The sequence below is a fragment of the Erinaceus europaeus genome, chromosome 13 (genome assembly GCF_950295315.1).
Source record: "Erinaceus europaeus chromosome 13, mEriEur2.1, whole genome shotgun sequence".
Lineage (NCBI taxonomy): Eukaryota > Metazoa > Chordata > Mammalia > Eulipotyphla > Erinaceidae > Erinaceus > Erinaceus europaeus.
Genome location: NC_080174.1, coordinates 41,898,915 through 41,918,493, shown reverse-complemented (window position 1 = coordinate 41,918,493; position 19,579 = coordinate 41,898,915). Strand labels below are relative to the sequence as shown.

General features: G+C 46.9%; 2 protein-coding genes across 11 annotated transcripts in view; both read right to left on the bottom strand.

Annotated features, from left to right (window-relative positions):
* Positions 1-11,311, bottom strand: part of ZDHHC18 (zinc finger DHHC-type palmitoyltransferase 18) — a 42,612-nt gene extending 31,301 nt beyond the window's left edge. For 3 of the 10 annotated variants that reach the window (XM_060205628.1, XM_060205627.1, XM_060205626.1), the window contains exons 1-2: positions 10,773-11,294; positions 2,132-2,292 (exon numbers count right to left, since the gene is read on the bottom strand). In XM_060205628.1, the coding sequence (XP_060061611.1) occupies positions 2,132-2,292; positions 10,773-11,089 (478 nt within the window). In that variant the 5' untranslated portion in view covers positions 11,090-11,294. Of the gene's footprint in view, positions 1-2,131; positions 2,293-10,772 lie in introns of all 10 variants that reach the window. The other 7 variants (XR_009553728.1, XM_060205629.1, XM_060205630.1 and 4 more) reach the window with 6 other exon arrangements.
* Positions 11,312-11,493: 182 nt separating this feature from the next.
* Positions 11,494-19,579, bottom strand: part of PIGV (phosphatidylinositol glycan anchor biosynthesis class V) — a 55,196-nt gene continuing 47,110 nt past the window's right edge. The window contains exon 4 of the mRNA XM_060205636.1: positions 11,494-12,070. Coding sequence (XP_060061619.1) covers positions 11,942-12,070 — 129 coding nt within the window. The 3' untranslated portion in view covers positions 11,494-11,941. The remainder of the gene's footprint in view (positions 12,071-19,579) is intronic.

Here is a 19,579-nt window from a genome sequence, read left to right as displayed (position 1 = left end):
CATGATTAGCTCCAATCTGGAGGCCTCTGGTGAGCTTCCCAGGCTGGACAGCCAGGCTGGAAGGCAAAGTAGAGGGAGCAGGGTCTACGAGGCTAAGTGGCAAGTGGACCAGTCAGTGAGACAGAAGGAAGCAGGATGCAAACAGGAGGAAGGCAGTACTTGAGGGTGTGGCTAAGATAGGGTGAGACAAAAAACAAAGAACAGGCTGTAAGCAAAGACAACTTCCTCTCTACTCCTGCCTGCCCTCTGGAGCTGCTGCTGCATTTTCTTGGGATGATTTCCAGCAGTGGATGCAGCAGAGCTCTTCCATTTACAGGGTCAGTAGCATGTTTAAGGGCCTGTCTGAGAGCCACCCTTTAGACGAAGGAGCCAACCACAGACCGGAAATCCCTGAGGTGTGCAAACAGCCATGTCACTTCTCAGCAGGAAGGAGCTGAGGTGGAGCTGGCTAAGATTCAGCCCAGTTATCCAGGCGAACCCACATAGTGGGCTGGGAAGGAGCAAGGGCCGCCTGGGATGCCTGAGAGCACAGGTTCTTTCTGGTCACACTGATCTTCTTGTCACTATTTCCAGACCACAGATTATTGGCTTTCATCTCAAGTGCCACATCCCACCCTCCATGCTTACTGTGCTCCTGGAAAGCTTTGCAAGTGGTGAAGCAGAGCTGCAGGTGTCTCTCTGCCTCTCGCCTTCTCTATCACCCCCTTCTCTCTTGATTTCTGGCTGTCTCTATCCAATAAATAAATAAAGATTAAAAATTTTTTTTAAAAAAATGAGTGAGAGCAAGAGAGAAAACCAGAATAGCATTCTGGCATGTAGAACACCAGGGACAGAACTTGAGATGCCATGCTTGCAGGCCAGACACTACCCGCTGCACTTGTTTATTGTCTTTTCTTCCCACTGCAATGTCAGCTCCTAGAAGGCAGGGATTAATAGCAGATTTGTTTACTGCTATGTCAAGCAGCACTTACAAAAGTTCCTGGAACATAATAATATCTCAATAAATGTTTGATGAGTAAATATGTATGATTAAGAGGGCTAGTTTCAAGCTCCTCTAGCAAATAGCATGCAAGACTCGCACTCACAAGGTGCCATATGGATTTTTTTTTTTTTTTTTGCCTCCAGGGTTATCGCTGGGGCTTGGTGTCTGCACTATAAATCCACTGCTCCTGGTGGCCATCTTTTTTTCAGTTGTTATTATTGTGTTGTTGTTGCTGCTGCTGTTGTTAGATAGGACAGAGAGAAATTGAGAGAGGAGGGGAACACAGAGAAAGGGGAGAAGGACACCTGCAGACCTGCTTCACTGCTTGTGAAGCGATACCCCTGTACCCCTGCAGGTGGGGAACCGGAGGCTCAAACCAAGATCCTTGCGTAGGTCCTTGTGCTTCACACTATGTGCACTTAACCCGATGCACTACCGCCCAGCCACCCCACCCCACCTCCCACCAGATGGGTCTTTAGCACTACATATGCTAGAAGGACAGTCTGGTCTCTTTCTCTCTCAAAATAAATAAAAATTTATTTATTTATTTTGCTGCCCTAAATAAACCTTAAGAAAAAGGAGGGAAGGACAAGAGGTTAATATAATAACTATACTTTAAACCATTAATCTCCTAATAAAGTGGAAGGGGAAAAAAAAAAAAGAAAGAAAGAAAGAAAAAGGACCAGACCGGAGTCAAACTCCGCTGTATGGTCAGATGACCTGATCTAGGGTCTCTTCCAAGCTCTTGCACTCCTTGTAACCTTAGGTCATTTACTTAGCCTCTCTGACACAATTTAATTAATTACTGAAAGGAAAAAAACAACAGTGCCTACCTCATAAAATGATAGGGGATTAAATAAGATCACGCATATAAAGAGGTGACTTGCCTGGCCCCTAGTAAGCGCTCAGTGCTCCAATGGCTACCACAACAGCCTTCACTGGCTAACATCTCCGGATTGTTCATTTGCTCCCTTGTTTATCACCTGTCTCCTACTCTGGTGTCAACTCAAGCTTACCTAACACCATATTCCTGGCCCCCACCTGCCCCTCAGGCCCCTAACACAGAGTGAGGAGAGAAAATCAGGCCTCCTTTCAAATCCACGAGTATGGAGCTGGGAGACACAACTTTGGCTGGAACAGGAGCCTCACCGATCTGTTTCTCCAGGGCAGCTGCCTCGCAGACGGTGGCCCGGGGCAGGATCCCGGGGTCGGTGAAGCTTGTCTGCAGCAGGCAGCTCATGACGAAGAAGAACAGGATGGCAGCGATGATAGGGATGGCAAGGGTCAGTTGCTGTGCCAGGAAGGGACAGCTAGAAAGAGAAAGGGGAAAGTTGAGCTGATACCTTCTATAGCTCCCAGGGACACAGGGCTAGAGTACTAGGCAGGCACTATCAGCCACTAAAAAAACACCACGTTCTTCAATAGGGCCTCTCCCTGAAGCAGTAGCTAGTGTCCCCTGGCCCTCACCATCAGTGACCATAGCAGGCACCACTCAGTGATCTGTGTGCTTTCCCAGAACAGATATAACTAAGACAGACAGACAGGCAGACAGGCAGGCAGGCAGGCAGACACACACACACACACACACACACACACAACACACACACACACACACACACACACACACACACACACACACACACACACACACACACACACCATTCAGTGCCAGGGAATGGAACTCAGGACCTAATGCTTTCATGTCTAAATCACTGTACCACCTCTCAGGTCCAAAATTCCAGCACTCATTATTATTTTATTTATAAATAAGAGAGACAGAGAGAATGAAAGCCAGAACATCATTTGATACATGCATTGCAGGGGACAGAACTTGGAATCTCACGCTTGAGAGTCCAACACCTTATCTATTGTGTCAGGTGTCCAGAGATTGAACCTAGGACCTTGAAACCTTAGATATGAAAGACTCTTGCATAACCAGTATGCTATCATCCTGGTCCTTGCCAGATTACTTCTATACTCTGGTTTATGGTGGTGCTGGAGACTGAACGTGGGAGCTTTGGTGTCTGAAGCATGAAGGACATTTTATATAATCAATGTGCAATCTTTCCGCAGCCCCTCAAATCCCAGCATACTTTTTTTTGCCTCCAGGGTTATTACTGGGGTGTAGTATCTGCACCATGACTCCACTGCTCCTGGTGGTCTTTTTTTTCCTCCTATTGTTGTTGGACAGGACAGAGAGAAATGGAGAGAGGAGGGGAAGACGGAGAGGGGGAGAGAAAGACAGACACCTGCAGACCTGCTTCACTGCTTGTGAAGCAAACTCCTTGCAGGTGGGGAGCCGGGGGCTCAAACCAGGATCTTTGCACCAGTCCTTGTGCTTTACACTCTGTGAGCTTAACCCGGTGCACTACCACCCGGCCCCCAAATCCCAGCACGCTTAACCCCTGCACCTAGCTGTAGCCTCAGAATCCCTCTAAACACAGTTTCAAGCAGCCATTACCAATGAACTGGATGATCACTTGAGATGAATTCATGGCAATGTTCACTCATTTAATTAGTTACTCCATAAACATTTACTGAGGTAATGTAAATTTCTTCCTGCCAAGCAATTCCTCCCACAAGCAGCAGGAATGATGGCAGCGAATAGGACAAGAGTCCTCCTGTTCTCCCAAAGCAGCACATGGTCTAGTAGGAAAATGATATAAGCAGAAAATTGCCACACAGGGCTTTGGTGTGCTATATTAGAGCAGAGGGGAGCAAGACTGTCAGGAAAGGCTAACCAAAGGAGATGACACCTAAGCCCAAATCTAAAGACTCAGCAGGGCCAGTCAGGTGAAGGGTGTTGGGGAAAAGCATGGTCTAGTCACCACCATTGTCACTCATGGGCTGGCATCCCAAGTCGGTTCCAGTAGCCCTGGAGCCCTAGTTGAACACATAGAGACCAGCTGAGCCACTGTCCTATGCTGCTTTCCCTGCCAGAGCTAGCTTGGCACCTGACAGAGTCGGGGGGTGCTCTTTGGGAGATGACCTGCCACAGGGAAGCTTCAATCAGCCAAGGCACAGTAGCAAGAAAAAAATCCATGGGCATCTTCTCTCTTTCTCTCTCTCTCCCTCTCTCTCCCTCTCTCTCCCTCCCTCTCTCTCTCTCTCTCTCTCTCTCTCTCTCTCTCTCTCTCTATCTCTCTTTCCTCCAGGGTTATTGCTGGGGCTCAGTGCCTTCACTACAAATCCACTGCTCCTGGAGGCTTCCCCCCCCCCTTTTGTCGCCCTTGTTGTTTATCATTGTTGTTGGATAGGACAGAGAGAAATCAAGAAAGGGAAGACAGAGAGGTGGAAAGATAGACACCTGCAAACCTGCTTCACCACTTGTGAAGTGACTCCACTGCAGGTGGGGAGCTGGGGGGCTCAAACCAGGATCCTTATGCCAGTCCTTGCGCTTTGCGCCACGTGTACTTGCACTACTGCCCAGCCCCCAAAATCTACTCTTTATTTCTGAAGTCTCGTCCTCAGAGGCTCTGGCCTCCAGAGTTTTTCCCTTCCACAGACTGTCAAGGCCAAAGGTTCCAAGTGGACCATATTCTGCTCCAAACACCTCGCTCCCTGGGTCTGAGTCTCAAACAAGCAACAGCTCATACTTTCTTTTTTTTTTTTTTTCTAATTTCTTTCTTTTTATTTATTTTCCCTTTTGTTGCCCTTGTTGTTAAACATTGTTGTGGTTATTACTGATACCGCTGTTGTTGCATAGGACAGAGAGAAATGGATAGAGGAGGGGAAGACAGAGAGGGGGAGAGAAAGGCAGACACCTGCAGACCTGCTTCACTGCTTGTGAAGCGACTCCCCTGCAGGTGGGGAACCGGGGGCTCGAACCAGGATCCTTAGGCTGGTCCTTGTGCTTCGCGCCATGTGCGCTTAACCCACTGTGCTACCGCCCAACTCCCAACAACTCAGACTTTCTGGGCAATGAGGAAGACCTGAAACCTGCTAGGGCCCCATGAGAATTTTCAGAAGCACCAAGTCCTCATCCCCTGATTTCTAGAACTCTTTCTAAGGTTCTAAGGTATACAGTCAGATCCAAGGTCACCCAGCAAGTCAATGGCAAAACTGGAATCTTGGTTTCCAGCAAATAGTCTACATATTCTGTCAACAAATATCCAATGTATTAGGTGCCAGGTGGTGATGAACCTGGTTGAGTGCACATGTTACAGTGCACGGGAATCCGGGTTTGAGCCCCCGGTTCCCACCTACAGGGGGAAAAGCTTTGCAAGCGGTGAAGCAGTGTTGCAGATGTCTCTCTCCCTTTCTATCACCCCCTTACCTCTCAATTTCTGGCTGTTTTTTAAAAAATTTATTTTATTTATTTATTTATTCCCTTTTGTTGCCCTTGTTGTTTTCTTGTTGTAGTTATTACTGTTGTCGTCGTTGTTCAATAGGACAGAGAGAAATGGAGAGAGGAGGGGGAAGACAGAGAGGGGGAGAGAAAGATAGACACCTGCAGACCTGCTTCACCACCTGTGAAGTGACTCCCCTGCAGGTGGGGAGTCAGGGCTCGAACCGGGATCCTTATGCAAGTGCTTGTGCTTTGCGCCACCTGCGCTTAACACGCTGCGCTACAGCCCAACTCCCCCCCTTTTTTTTTTTTTAATGAGAAAGAAAAGAGGAGAGAGAGAAAGAACCAGACATCACTCTGGTACATGTGCTGCTGGGGATCGAACTCATAACCTCATGGTCGAGAGTCCAACGCTATATCCACTGTGCCACCGCCTGGACCACTATTTCTGGCTCTTTATCCGATAAATAATTAAATAAATAAAGACAGGGAGTTGGGTGGCAGCTCAGCGGGTTAAGTGCACGTGGTGAAGCAGGTCTGCAGGTGTCTGTCTTTCTCTCCCCTTCTCTGTCTTCCCCTCCTCTCTCCATTTCTCTCTGTCCTATCCAACAACGATGAGAACAATAACAGCAATAATAACTACAATAAAAAACAACAAGGGCAACAAAAAGTGAAATAAATAAATATTAAAAAATAAAGATAATACAAAAAAGTTAAAAAAAAAAAAAAAAAGGAGTTGGGCTGTAGTGCAGCGGGTTAAGCACAAGTGACGCAAAACGCAAGGACTGAGGTAAGGATCCCGGTTTGAGCCCTGGCTCCCCACCTGCAGGGGAGTCTCTTCACAAGCAGGTGTCTATCTTTCTCTCCCCCTCTCTGTCTTCCCCCATCTCTCTCCATTTTTCTCTGTCCTATCCAACAATGATGACAACAACAATAATAATAACTACAACAATAAAAAGGGCAACAAAAGGGAATAAATAAATAAATAAAAATTTTAAAAAACCCACCTGCAGGGAGAAAGCTTCATGAGCAGTGAAGCAAGGCTACAGGTGTCTCTCTGTCTCTCCCCCTCTCTATCTCCATCCCCTCTCAATTTCTCTGTATCAAATAAATAAATAAAAATAATTTTAAAAAATGTTTAAAAAAATACATCCAATGTATTGAGGAACTACAACTACCTGTCTAGGAACTGGCGACACAATCGCAATAATAATGTATTGCTCTCACAGAAAAAACAGTCAAGAAACTTAATTTTTTTTTTTTTTTAGTTTTATTTATGGGAGTCGGACAGTAGTGCAACAGGTTAAGTGTACATGGCACAAAGCGCAAAAACTGGCATAAAGATCCCGATTCGAGCCCCCTGCTTCCTGCTTGCAGGGGAGTTGCTTCACAATAGGTGAAGCAGATTTGCAGGTGTCTTTCTCCCCTACCCCCCGTCTCCCCTTCTCTATTTCTCTCTGTCTTATCCAACAACATCAATGGCAACAATAACAATAACAACAACAACAAAGGCTGTAACAAGGGAAACAAAAAATGGGAAAAAATGCCCTCTAGGAGCAGTGGATTCGTAGTGCAGGCACCCAGCCCCAGCGATAACCCTGGAGGGGGAAAAAAACCTGTATTTATTCTAGATAGAGACAGAGAGGCAGAGTGGGAGAAAGAGTAAAAGAAACCGTAGCACCAAAACTCCCATCAGTGCTACGGGGGCCGGGCTCGAATCTGGTAACGCACAAGGCAAAACAGCACACTATCCAAACATGCCCACGACAGGCAAGAAACTTTTAAAAAAAAGGTACAAGGGCCAGCTGGGCCAGTGGTGTACAAGTCACTATGCACAAGGACGCAGGTTCAATCCCCCATTTCCAATTGCGGGGGAGGGAGGGAAACTTCATGAGCAACAAAGCAGTGCTGCAGGTGTCTCTCTCCCTCTTTCTTTGCCTTCCGTTCCCTTCTGAAATTCTCTCTGTCCTAGCCAATGAAAGAAAGAATAAAGGGGAAGGGGTGGCTTGTGGGAGCAGTGGATTCACTGTGCAGGCACCGAGTGATAACCTTGGTGGCAATTAAAAAAATAAAGGCATATGGGGCCAGGGAGATAGCTCAGAGGTAGTACACAGAACCTGCATTTGAGAGGTGTCACGTATAACCCCCAGCATCACCAACAGCCAGAGCTGAGGTGTGCTCTGAGGGTCAACAAACAAAAAGCTTATTTATACTGAAGAACACAAGTCAGTGTAAAGGGGACAGAAGATGGAGTAGTTGGCTATGTTGTAGCGAAGGTCAGGGAAAGTTGAAAGAAAGTGAGAACTCATGAGGCTATACAAAGCACAGTTATTCAAAACAGTGCAAATGTCCTGAGGCAGGAAGGTACAAGGAAGCCAATGTGTTTAAAGGGGGATATACAGAGGGACAGTGGGAGGAAATGAAGCCAGAGAGAAAGGCTATTATCTGGGTCTGGCTCTGATCCTGCAATGCAGGCGGGATTTGGATCTGACTTAGAATTAAAGGGTCACTGTTGGGTCTTAGAAATGACTCAGCAAGCATATTGCATCCAAGTAAAAGACTCTGGGGTGGGTGGGTGGGGAGAATACAGGTCCATGAAGGATGATAAATGACATAGTGGGGGTTGTATTGTTAAATGGGAAACTGGGGAATGTTACGCATGTACAAACTATTGTATTTACTGTTGAATGTAAAACATTAATTCCCAAATAAAGAAATAAATTTTAAAAATAATAATAATAAATAAATAAATAAAAAGAAATGACTCAGCAGGGGGTCGTGGGGTAGCAGTGGGTTAAGCGCACATGGTGCAAAGCTCAAGGACTGGCATAAGAATCCCGGTTTGAGCCCCAGGCTCCCACCTGCAGGGGAGTCTCTTCACAGGCGGTGAAGCAGGTCTGCAGGTGTCTGTCTTTCTCTCCTCCTCTCTGTCTTCCTCTCCTCTCTCCATTTCTCTCTGTCCTATCCAGCAACAACAACAAAAAATAATAATAATAACAACAACAAGGGTAACAACAAGGGCAACAAAATGGGAAAAATGGCCTCCAGGAGCAGTGGATTCATAGTGCAGGCACTGAGCTCCAGCAATAACCCTGGAGGCAAAATAAATAAATAAATAAATAAATAAATGGAAGTGACTCAGCAGTAGAGGGCATGCCTTGTATACGTTAGGTCCTGGGTTCAATCCTTGGTAGCACATAAAAATAAGATAAAGATAAAATAAAATACAAGAGCACTTTGGCTGCGAGGGGGTGGGGTTGGGGGTGCGCAGGAGGGCAGAAGCAGAAGCCCTGCACAATAACCCACCAAACAAATGAAGCAAAATTATTCACAGTAGCAAGAACAGCCCAGAGCAAGACAAGAGTGTGAGGGCCATTTGCCTTCCTGTTAGCCCAGCACAGACCCAACTGAGGACCAGACTCTCTTACCAAGTCTACCACCCCAACTGAGGAGAAGACAAAGATGAGTCCCAAGTTCACCCCAAACCCAGAAGTCCTTGATTCCTCCCCCTGTGAGGACAAATCTGTCATCAGTGAAGATATGCCCTCATCCCTTCTAAGAGAAGGTCCTGCTTTTGAACTGATGGACTCTCACACTGCAGGGTCACTAGGGCCACTGCAGCAAGTGCCACTTCCTCCTGCCTCGGCATTGGCCCCAGCTGGGACGACCTATCCAGCACTTTCAAAGTACCCATGTGGGCAGGCCCAGGAGGCAGATCTGAAACTAAGTCCAGAGCCAGGCTGCAAGGTGGTGGCTTCCTAGAGCTTCTCCTTATCAAAGTATTGTGAGAATTTTATCTACCCTGACTCAGGAAGGAAGAGACTCTTTTGTAGGAAGTCTTCACCTTGTTTCAAGGGGAAGCCCAAGGTTACTGATATTTGGCCTGGCCACTGGAAGGACCCGGGGGTTGGGGTTTTGTGGCAGTCTTATAATGGCCACAGGCCCTTAGGAAGTGTCTTTGGGGGAAAATAACAAGTAATAACAAGAGCTTCAGCCAGCATTAAGTGCTTGTCATTGACTAAAAGCTTAAAGCTTATATGGCACTCTGAAGACAATCTGAAGAGGTGAGTTCTTTTAGACAAGGAAATGGGGGCTCTGAGGTAATGGGACTGCCCCTAAGTTTCATAGCCAGTTTGAGGTGGAGCTGGGGCTGAAACCAGGTCTGTTGGCTCCAGATATGAAGTTCTTAACCACGGTATAAAATGAAGGGAGACAACAAAGGATGGAGTAGGGAGGCTGGGAGGGGTAGGGGTGGACATGTGTTCCATGTAGATGCTGTGGCATGTGCAAGTGCAAGGAATAACAGAGTAGGAGGCTCAAGCTAGGACCAAGAGTAGAGGAAGACTTCTGGTAAAACATGTGGCCACAGTAAGTGATGAACACCCTTCTTTCATCTGTGAAATGGAGATACCATGCGAGCCAGTCCTGGGTCACTGAGGATATGAAACAGTCAAAAGCCCACAGTGGCAAACACGACTTGTCACACAAAAGCACTCTAGATTCTCTTAAAAAATAACCTGGCAATACAGCACAACGGTGGAATGGGCCAGAGGGATGCTCCGGGACGTTGCAGGGAAAGTGCAGCAAGCCAGGCAGTGAGGAACAGGGTTTGGAATATCTGGGCACAGGAGGAAGCAGAGGGGTAAGGAAGGTCTGAGAGGTGTAATGGTGTCTGAAGGCAGGTTTTCTGAGAGCCACAAAGTGACAATGACTGGGGGGGGGGGGAAGCAAGGAGGAGGGCCTGAGAGAAAACCTAGAGGGACCTGGGAAATGGCTAGGACATTTGTGGAGGAGAGAACATTGTAAAAGGACAAGGGAGAAAGTCAAGAGCTATCTAGAAAGGATATGAAGAAATGATGCCTGAGGCCAGGGAAATAGTTCAGTGAGTTAGAGCACAGGATTTGTATGTCTGAGATCCCCATAAGTCTAGGCACCACCATAAACCAGTGCTGATCAGTGCACTGGTCTCGCTATCTCAGCTCCTTTTCTCATAAAAATAAATAAAGCATAATGGAAAGAAAGCCTCAATGGTTTAGACAGAAGCTGGGGGCGGAGGGGGGAATAAAAGCAAGTGAGGAATAGTGTGTGTATCCAAGGACCCAGGGAGGCCTGGCGGACAGATTCTGAAAGGGCAGAAAGGATAAGAGTGACTGGGAAGGGAAAGAGGGAGCCAGCGCAGATGGAATATCCAAATGGGCAATCAAGGATGGATGAGCTGGCTGGGAGGGACAGAGGGTGCCAGGGAAGATGGGTAAGACAGCTGCAAAGAGAATGGAGAAGAGATTCGCAGAGGCGATTCTGAGAAGCTCAGGGAGGACGCACACGCAAGGGCGGGTGTTGGCAGGTGCTGGACAGAGTGCAGTCCCTCCGGAGTTAAGAGAGGATGGGCGCCCCGCACCTGCCCGAGAGGCTGGAGGGCCCATTCAGGACCGCGCAAGGTGGGCAAAGCCAGCAGGGGACGCGCGTCTGAGGGGGCGGAGCCGGGGGCGCAGAGGAACTCACTCGAAGACGAAGAAGAGGATGGTGGTGGTGAGGATGAGCAGCAGCGTGAGTGCGAAGACGCCGCCGTGGCCGGCCAGCATGAGGCGGCCGCCGCAGTAGAAGCGGTTGCGGCCCGGGAACACCTCCCACTTGCGCTGCGGGCGGCGGCCGATGCTCCCGCTCCCGCTGCCGCTGCTGCTCCAACGCGGCGCCGAAGCGAGCGGCGGGGGCCCGGGGCCCGGGCCGGGGGGCGCTGCGGGACCGGGGCGGCGCGCCCCGGGGGAGGCGGGCGGCGGGGCGGCCCCGGGGCTGATCTGCTGGTACTCGCACTCCTTCATGCAGCCGGCCGCAGCCTCGGCTCGGCGCCCCGCGAGCCGGCCGGGCCGCACCGGGACCGGGACAGAGTAGTGGGGGGGGCAGGGCAGCGGCGCAGCAGCGCGCTGCTCACTCGCTCGCTGGTTCGCAGGGAGCGGACCCGCCTCGCCCCGCCCCGCCGCCCCGCCGCCCAGCCGCCCCGCCGCCCCGCCGCCCTGCCGCCTGGTCCTGCGCGGCCTCCCGCCACAGCGCCCCCTCCGCCCGGGCCGGGGATGACGCTCGCGCGGCTGGCGGGAGGGGACTCTCAGCTGGAGCGGTGGCGAGGAAGGGGCTGCAGATGGGCGCTCTTTCTGTGCTTTTGCAGTCACGCCATTTAGAGCCATTTATGACCAGCGTCCACTGTGCGGGCCACAATGCAGACAGTCGAGATTCGGGATGGTGGGCTTCACCATCTGCTTGGGCAGTCTGTAATTCCAGGGCCAGGTTTCAACCCTCTCAGAGGATACCCTTAGGGAAGGCCACCAGGGGAGGGGATGGGGACATAATCTGCTTCGAAAGCCAGGGGCTTGCTAACTACAGTTTTGAAGTTCAGTGTACCAATGGGCATGTCTGGCACGCCCTCTGGCCTCCTTCACCCAGCTCTGCCATCTGGACTCAGACGCAGAGCTTTCATTTTCCCGTGTGTGGACACTGGGTTTGAGAACCAGGCCACACACGGGAGCAACATAAGAGCGCACCATAGGCAGCACTGAGGAACTGCATAGATAGTGGATTACCACTGTGTTCTCTCTCCTCCCCGTGTCTCTCCCCTCTAGTTTGTCCATTCTCTTCCTGTACATAAAAACAATAAATAATGTCAGAAGGTAGCTCATCTCTTAGGGTATGTGCCTTACCATGAAGGAGCCCTGCCATGCACTTGGCCAGGGTGCAAGCCCTCCTTTCCCACCACCACATGGGAGCTCCACAATACTGGTGGAAGCAAGGTGTGATGTATCTCCCTGACTCTGTGGAAATAAGAATACAAAAGATGTACCAGGAGAAATTAAATTGCACATGATTTCGGCCCTGGTGTGATGATGATGATGATGATGACAGAAATAGGAAGAACTCTTCTCAGTCTCCAGGTCAAAAGCACATTCCATCTCTAATTCCCCCCCCCCACCCCCAGTCTCAGAGGGCTGTAAAGTGTCTGCAAGGTTGTGTTCTCATCTGGAGACTCAACTGGGGAAGTAATCATTTGCAAGTCCATTCAGGTTGTTGGCAGAACTTATTCTTAGAGACAGTATGACTGAGGTCTTGAGGGGTTTTGGTGGGTGTCAGCTAAAATCTCCTTAGATTCCAGAGGCTAACTGTCCTTCCTAGAGGTTATCATAGTTCCTTACCATGTGGGTTTTACCAACATGGCCACTTCATCAAGCCTACAAGGAATCTCTAGCTCCAGTCAGCTTAGATAGAAGACTTTTTTTTTCCCTTGTGGGGAGGGGTGTGAGAAGAGGAAGACAGTCTTTGAAAGATAAATACAGAGAAACCAGAGCACTGTCTGGTTTATTGTTGTGCTGAGGACTGAACCTGGGACCTAGGAGCCTCAGGCATAAAAGTCATTTGCATAACCATTACGCTGTCTCCCCAGTCCAAGACAGAGTCTTTATAATCCAAGTTATCTGCTCTAGGCTAGAAATCATTAGTGCCACGAGTTGGGCAGTAGCGCAGCAGCGGGTTAAGCACACGTGGCACAAAGCTCAAGGATAGGCTGAAGGATCCCGGTTTGAGCCCCGGCTCCCCACCTGCGGGGGAGTCGCTTCACAAGCAATGAGGCAGGTCTGCAGGTGTCTTTCTCTCCCCCTCTCTGTCGTCCCCTCCAGTCTCCATTTCTCTGTCTTATTCAACAACGACGACATCAATAATAACTAAAACAATAAAACAAGGGCAACAAAAGGGAAAATAAATAAATAAAACAAAAAGATAAATAAGGCTTATGCTATTTACTTCTTTAAAAAATAAATCATTAGTGCCGCCTGAACTCAAAAGGAGAAAATCACACAAAGGTGAACCAGGAGACAGGAATAATTAAGGGTCATATTAGGGTCTGCCTACCACATTGGTTTACTAGAAAAACCTAAGGAAAGAATGGAGACTTAAAAAGAATAGTGGAGGGGCTGGGTGGTGGCGCACCTGGTTGAGCGCACATGCTACAACGAGTAAGGACCCAGGTTCGAGCTCCTAAGGACCCAGGTTTGAGTCCCTGCTACCCACCTGCAGAGGGACTAAGCTTTGCGAGTGGTGAAACAGTACTGCAGGTGTCTCTATCTCCCTCTTCCCTCTCGATTTCTAGCTTTCTCTATTCAATAAATAAATAAATATTAAAATATAAAATAAAAGAATAGTGGAGGGGGGCCGAGTGGTGGCACATCAGGTTAAGCACACATAGTACTAAGCACAAGGACCCTCAAATGGAACCCAGTTCAAGCCTCGGCTCCCTACCTGCAGTGGGGGTCGCTTCACAAGTGGTGAAGCAAGTCTGCAGGTATATATCTTTCTTTTCCCTTTCCTATCTCCCCGTCCTCTCAATTTTTCTCTGTCTATCCAATAAAAAAAATGAGGCAGGGGTAGATAGCATAATGGTTATGCAAAGAGACTCTTGTGCCTGTGGCTTCAAAGATCACTCACTGAAATACATACCATAGGTCGCCTAACCATGCCCTTGATGCCAAAGGTTCTGGATTTGACGGGCCACACCTTGAAGTGAACCATTTATAGGCTTTTTCTTCTCTTGCTGCTGGGCTAAGAAAATGTGTGTGGGGGAGAGGGATAGATAGCATAACGGTTCTCATGCCTGAGCCTCCAAAGTCCCGGGTTCAATCCCCCCCCCCCACAACTCCATAAGCCAGAGCTGATCAGTGCTCTGGTTAAAAATAATAATAACGGGGTTGGGCAGTAGCACAGTGGGTTAAGCACATATGGCGCGAAGCACATGGAACAGCTTAAGGATCCTGGTTCCAGCCCCCAGCTCCCCACCTGTAGGAGAATCGCTTCATAGATGGTGAAGCAGGTCTGCAGGTGTCTGTCTTTCCCCCTCACTGTCTTCCCCTCCTCTCTCCATTTCTCTCTGTCCTATCCAACAACAACGACAGCAGTAACAACAATAATAATTACCACAACAACAATAAAACAAGGGCAACAAAAGGGAAAAAAAATAGCCTTCAGGTGGGAGTCCGGCGGTAGCACAGCAGGTTAAGCACACGTAGTACAAAGTGGAAGGATTAGGAGTTGCTTCACAAGCAGTGAAGCAGGTCTACAGGTGTCTGTCTTCCCCTCCTCTCTCCACTTCTCTCTGTCCTATCCAACAATGATGACATCAATTACAACTACAACAATAACAAAGGCAACAAAAGGGACTAAATAAATATTTTTTTAAAAAAATTTTAAAGACAGAGAAATTGACAGGGAAAAAAGATAGAGAGAGAGAGAGAAGGAGAGACAAGGAAATATCTGCTTCACTGCTTGTGAAGATTTCTCCCTGAAGATGGGGATCAGGGACTTGAACCTGTCCTTGCACATGGTAACACATGCACTTAACTAGTTGTGCCACAGTATGGCCCCTTTATCCTATCTGTTCCTTTCTTTCTTTTTTAAATTTTTATTATCTTTATTTATTTGTTGGATAGAGATAGCCAGAAATCGAGAGGGAAGGGGATGATAGAGAGGGAGACAGACAGACATACACCTGCAGCACTGCTTCACCACTCACAAAGCTTACTTCCCGTAAGGGGACTGAGGGCTCGAACCCAGGTCCTTGAGTACTGTAACATGTACACTCAACCAGGTACACCACCCTCCCACCCCACCCCACCCCACAGTCTGTTTCTGTCCATGGTCAATCCCCCATTTGTATCTTTTTTCTTTTTTTTTTTCTCTCTCTCTTTTTTCCTTTTTATTTACCAGAAGAATGCTCAGGTCTGGTATGTGGTGGTACTGGTATTGAACCTGGAGCCTTTGGTACATATCCAAAGTTATTCCATTAAGTCTTTTATTTATTTATTTATGAGAAAGATAAGAGGAGAGAGAGAAAGAACCAGACATCACTCTGGTACATGTGCTGCTGGGAATCAAACTCAGGACCTCATGCTTGAGAGGCCAGTGCTTTATCCACTGCACAACCTCCCAGATCACTCATAAGTCTTTTTTCATAACCAGGCTTTCTCCCCAGCCCCAAATCCTGACATTCTGTTCATTGACACCACAAATGCTGTCCGTTAAAAGGAAAAAAAAAAACAGCTGGAAAACAGCATAATAGTTATATACAAAAACTTTAAAAAGGGAGTTGCGTAGCAGGTTAAGCTCAGGTGGCACAAAGCACAAAGACTAGCACAAGGATCCTGGTTGGAGCCCCCAGCTCCTCACCTGCAGGGGAGTCACTTCACAGGTAGTGAAGCAGGTCTGCAGGTGTCTTGTCTTTCTCTCCCCCTCTCTGTCTTCCCCTCCTCTCTCCATTTCTCTCTGTCCTATCCAACAGCAACGATATCAATAACAACAATAATAACTACAACAATAAAACAAGGGCAACAAAAGGGAATAAATAAATATTAAATAAATATTTTTAAAAGTTTAAAAATACTTTTAAATACTTTTTAAATAAATACTTTAAAAATTTATTTTTTCAGTATTTTTTTATTTATGTATTTTAATGAGAGAGATTCAGAGAGGATGAAGCAGAGAGAGCAATACTGATCAGCTCTGGCTTAAGGTGGTCTGAGGATTGAACCTGGACCCTCAGTACAGGCATGACATTTTTTTTTGCATAGCCATTAGGTTGTCTCCCCAGCCCAAAAAGAAAGACTTTCATGCCTGAAGCTCCAAGTACTGTTGTAATAAACAGGACCCAGTAACTATGAGTCTTCCTAACTATTCCATTGCAAAATTTAGGGCCTCTTTTTTTTTTTAACTTTTGGTAACAGACAGTGTTGTACATATGCAGAAGAGGGTAGAATTACAATTGTTAGGGAATCAATCTGTTATGTTTCCATGCAATACATTTTTAAAATATTTATTTATTTGATAGAGACAGCCAGAAATTGAGAAGGAAAGGGGTGGTGGATAAGGGAGAGAGACAGAGAGACACCTGCAACACTGCATGTCTGAGGCTTCAGGGGTCTAAGGATCAATATCCAAGCCCACCATAAGCCAGAGGAGAGTGATACTGGGAACTGAAGCTGGGAGCTTGGAGCCTTAAACATGAGTGTTTTATGTAACTACTATGGTATCTCCCTAGCCTAGCTCTCTTTATTAAATTTTCCCTTTTTCTTTTTTTAAAAAATATTTTATTTATTTATTAATAAGAAAGATAGGAGGAGAGAGAGAAAGAACCAGACATCACTCTGGTACATGTGCGGCTGGGAATCGAATTCAGGACCTCATTCTTGAAAATCTAATGCTTTGGGAGTCAGGCGATAGCGCAGCAAGCGGGTTAAGCGCACGTGGCACAAAGCACAAGGACCGGCTTAAGAATCCCAGTTCAAGCCCCAGCTCCCCACCTGCAGGAGTGTCCCTTCACAGGCCGTGAAGCAGGTCTGCAGGTGTCTTTCTCTCTCCCTATCTGTCTTCCCCTCCTCTCTCCATTTCTCTGTCCTATCTAATAATGACTACAACAACAATAAAAGAAAAACAAGGGCAACAAAAGGGAAAATAAACAAATATAAAAAAATTTAAGAAAGGGGAGTCGGGCTGTAGCGCAGCGGGTTAGGCGCAGGTGGCGCAAAGCACAAGGACCGACATAAGGATCCCGGTTCGAGCCCCGGCTCCCCACCTGCAGGGGAGTCGCTTCACAGGCGGTGAAGCAGGTCTGCAGGTGTCTATCTTTCTCTCTTCCTCTCTGTCTTCCCCTCCTCTCTCCATTTCTCTCTGTCCTATCCAACAACGACAACAACAATAATAACTACAACAATAAAACAACAAGGGCAACAAAAGGGAATAAATAAATAAAATAAATATTTAAATTTTTTTTAAAAAAATCCAATGCTTTATCTACTGTGCCACCTCCCAGACGATATATCTCTTTCTTTTAAAAAAATACATATATATTTTTAATGAGATGTGGGGATGGGGGAGAGACAAAAGCACTACTCAGCTCTTGTTTATGGTGGTACAGGAATTGAACCTGGGACTTCAGAGCCTCAGGCATAAAAGTTCTTTGTGTATAGCCAATATGCTACACGCCCCCCAGCCCTTCCCTATTTATTACTTAACATTTTATGACTTTTCTATCTATGTCACTCCCCAAAGACTCTTTTAAATAGTATTTATTTATAAGCGAGAAGCAGAGCATCGCTCTGATCCATGCAACAATGGGAATCAAACTCACCACCTCATGCTTGAGAGTTCAATGCTTTATCCACTGAGCCACCTCCTGGGTTATAACTTCTCTCTAAAATCTCACTAATGACATATTAAGTATGGTATAAACTATCTATCCGGGGAGTCGGGCTGTAACGCAGTGGGTTAAGCGCAGGTGGCGCAAAGCACAAGGACCAGCATAAGGATCCCGGTTCGAACCCCGGCTCCCCACCTGCAGGGGAGTCGCTTCACAGGCGGTGAAGCAGGTCTGCAGGTGTCTATCTTTCTCTCCTCCTCTCTGTCTTCCCCTCCTCTCTCCATTTCTCTCTGTCCTATCCAACAATGACAACAACAATAATAACTACAACAATAAAACAACAAGGGCAACAAAAGGGAATAAATACATAAAATAAATATTTTAAATAAATAAATAAAATATCTATCCTCACTTACTTCCAGACTTTCCATTTTCTCCTATCAATAAGTGTAGTCACTGGCTAGTGTGACATTGGTGGAAATGACAGGTTGGCCCAGAAAGCTCCCAGGTCGGGAGTGGGGCTATAGCGCAGCAGGTTAAGGGCATGTGACACAAAACGCAAGGATCGGTGTAAGATCCTGGTTCGAGCCCCCGGCTCCCCACCTTCAAAGGAGTTGCTTCATAGGCAGTAAAGCAGGTCTGCAGGTGATCTTAGATGGACCTTGAAAAAATCATGTTGAGTGAAATCAGTCAGAAACAGAAGGATGAATATGGGATGATCTCACTCTCAGGCAGAAGTTGAAAACAAGACCAGAAAAGAAAACACAAGTAGAACCTGAAATGGAATTGGCGTATCGCACCAAAGTAAAAGACTCTGGGGTGGGTGGGTGGGTGGGTGGATGGGTGGGTAGAATACAGGTCCATGAAAGATGATGAATGACATAGTGGGGGTTGTATTGTTAAATGGGAATCTGGGGAATGTTATGCATGTACAAACTATTGTATTTACTGTTGAATGTAAAACATTAATTCCCCAATAAAGAAATAAATTATAAAAAAAAAAAGGAGTTGCTTCATAGGCAGTGAAGCAGGTCTGCAGGTGTCTGTCTTTCTCCTCCCCCTCTCTGTCTTCCCCTCCTCTCTCAATTTCTCTCTGTCCTATCTAACAACAATGACATTATTAGCAACAACAATAACTACAATAACAATGAAACAACAAGGGCAAAAAAAAGGAAAATAAATAAATAAATAAATAAATAAAAATTTTAAAAAGCTCCCAGGTCGTAATTCTTGTCCCTCCTCTCTGGCACAACAGAGGAGACGAGACTCTAAGAACCTAGAGGAGAGGTGTCCCCATTGCAAGTTTCAGGGCTCCAATTAAAAATTATTCATAGTTGCACCAAAGTAAAAGACTCTGGGGTGGGTGGGGTGGGGAGAACACAGATCCTAAAAGGATGACAGAGGACCTAGTGGGGGTTGTATTGTTAAATGGAAAACTGGGAAATGTTATGCATGTACAAACTATTGTATTTACTGTCAAATGTAAAATATTGATTCCCCAATAAAGAAATTTAAAAAAATTATTCATAGGGGGCCAGGCAGTAGCACAGCAGGTTAAGCACACATGGAGCAAAGCACAAGGACCCACACAAGGATCCTGGTTCAAGCCCCCAGCTCCCCCCTGCAGGGGGGTCACTTCATGGGTGGTGAGGCAGGTCTGCAGGTGTCTGTCTGTCTTTCTCTCCCCCTGTCTTCCCTCCTCTCTTGATTTCTCTCTGTCCTATTCAACAACAATGACAGCAATATCAACAATAATAACAATGATAAACAAGGGCAACAAAAGGGAAAAATAGCCTTTAGGAGCAGTGGATTTGTAATGCAGGCACTGAGCTACAGCGATAACCTTGGAGGCAAAAAAATAAATTATTAATTAATGAGAGAAGAAGAGGAAGGGAGAGAGAGAGAGAACCAGAGTATCACTCTGGCAGATTTGATGCCAGAGATTTAACTAAGGACTTTATCCTTAACAGTCCAATACCTCCTAGGCTGCCAAAGCACCTGGTTTGAACCACAGTACTGGGGGGAAGCTCCTTAAATGGTAGAGAAGTCCTGTGGTATTTCTTCTTCATGTCTGTCTCTCTCTTCTTAAATTTAATTTATTTATTATTGGATAGAGGAGAAATTGAGGTGGGAGGGGGAGACAGAG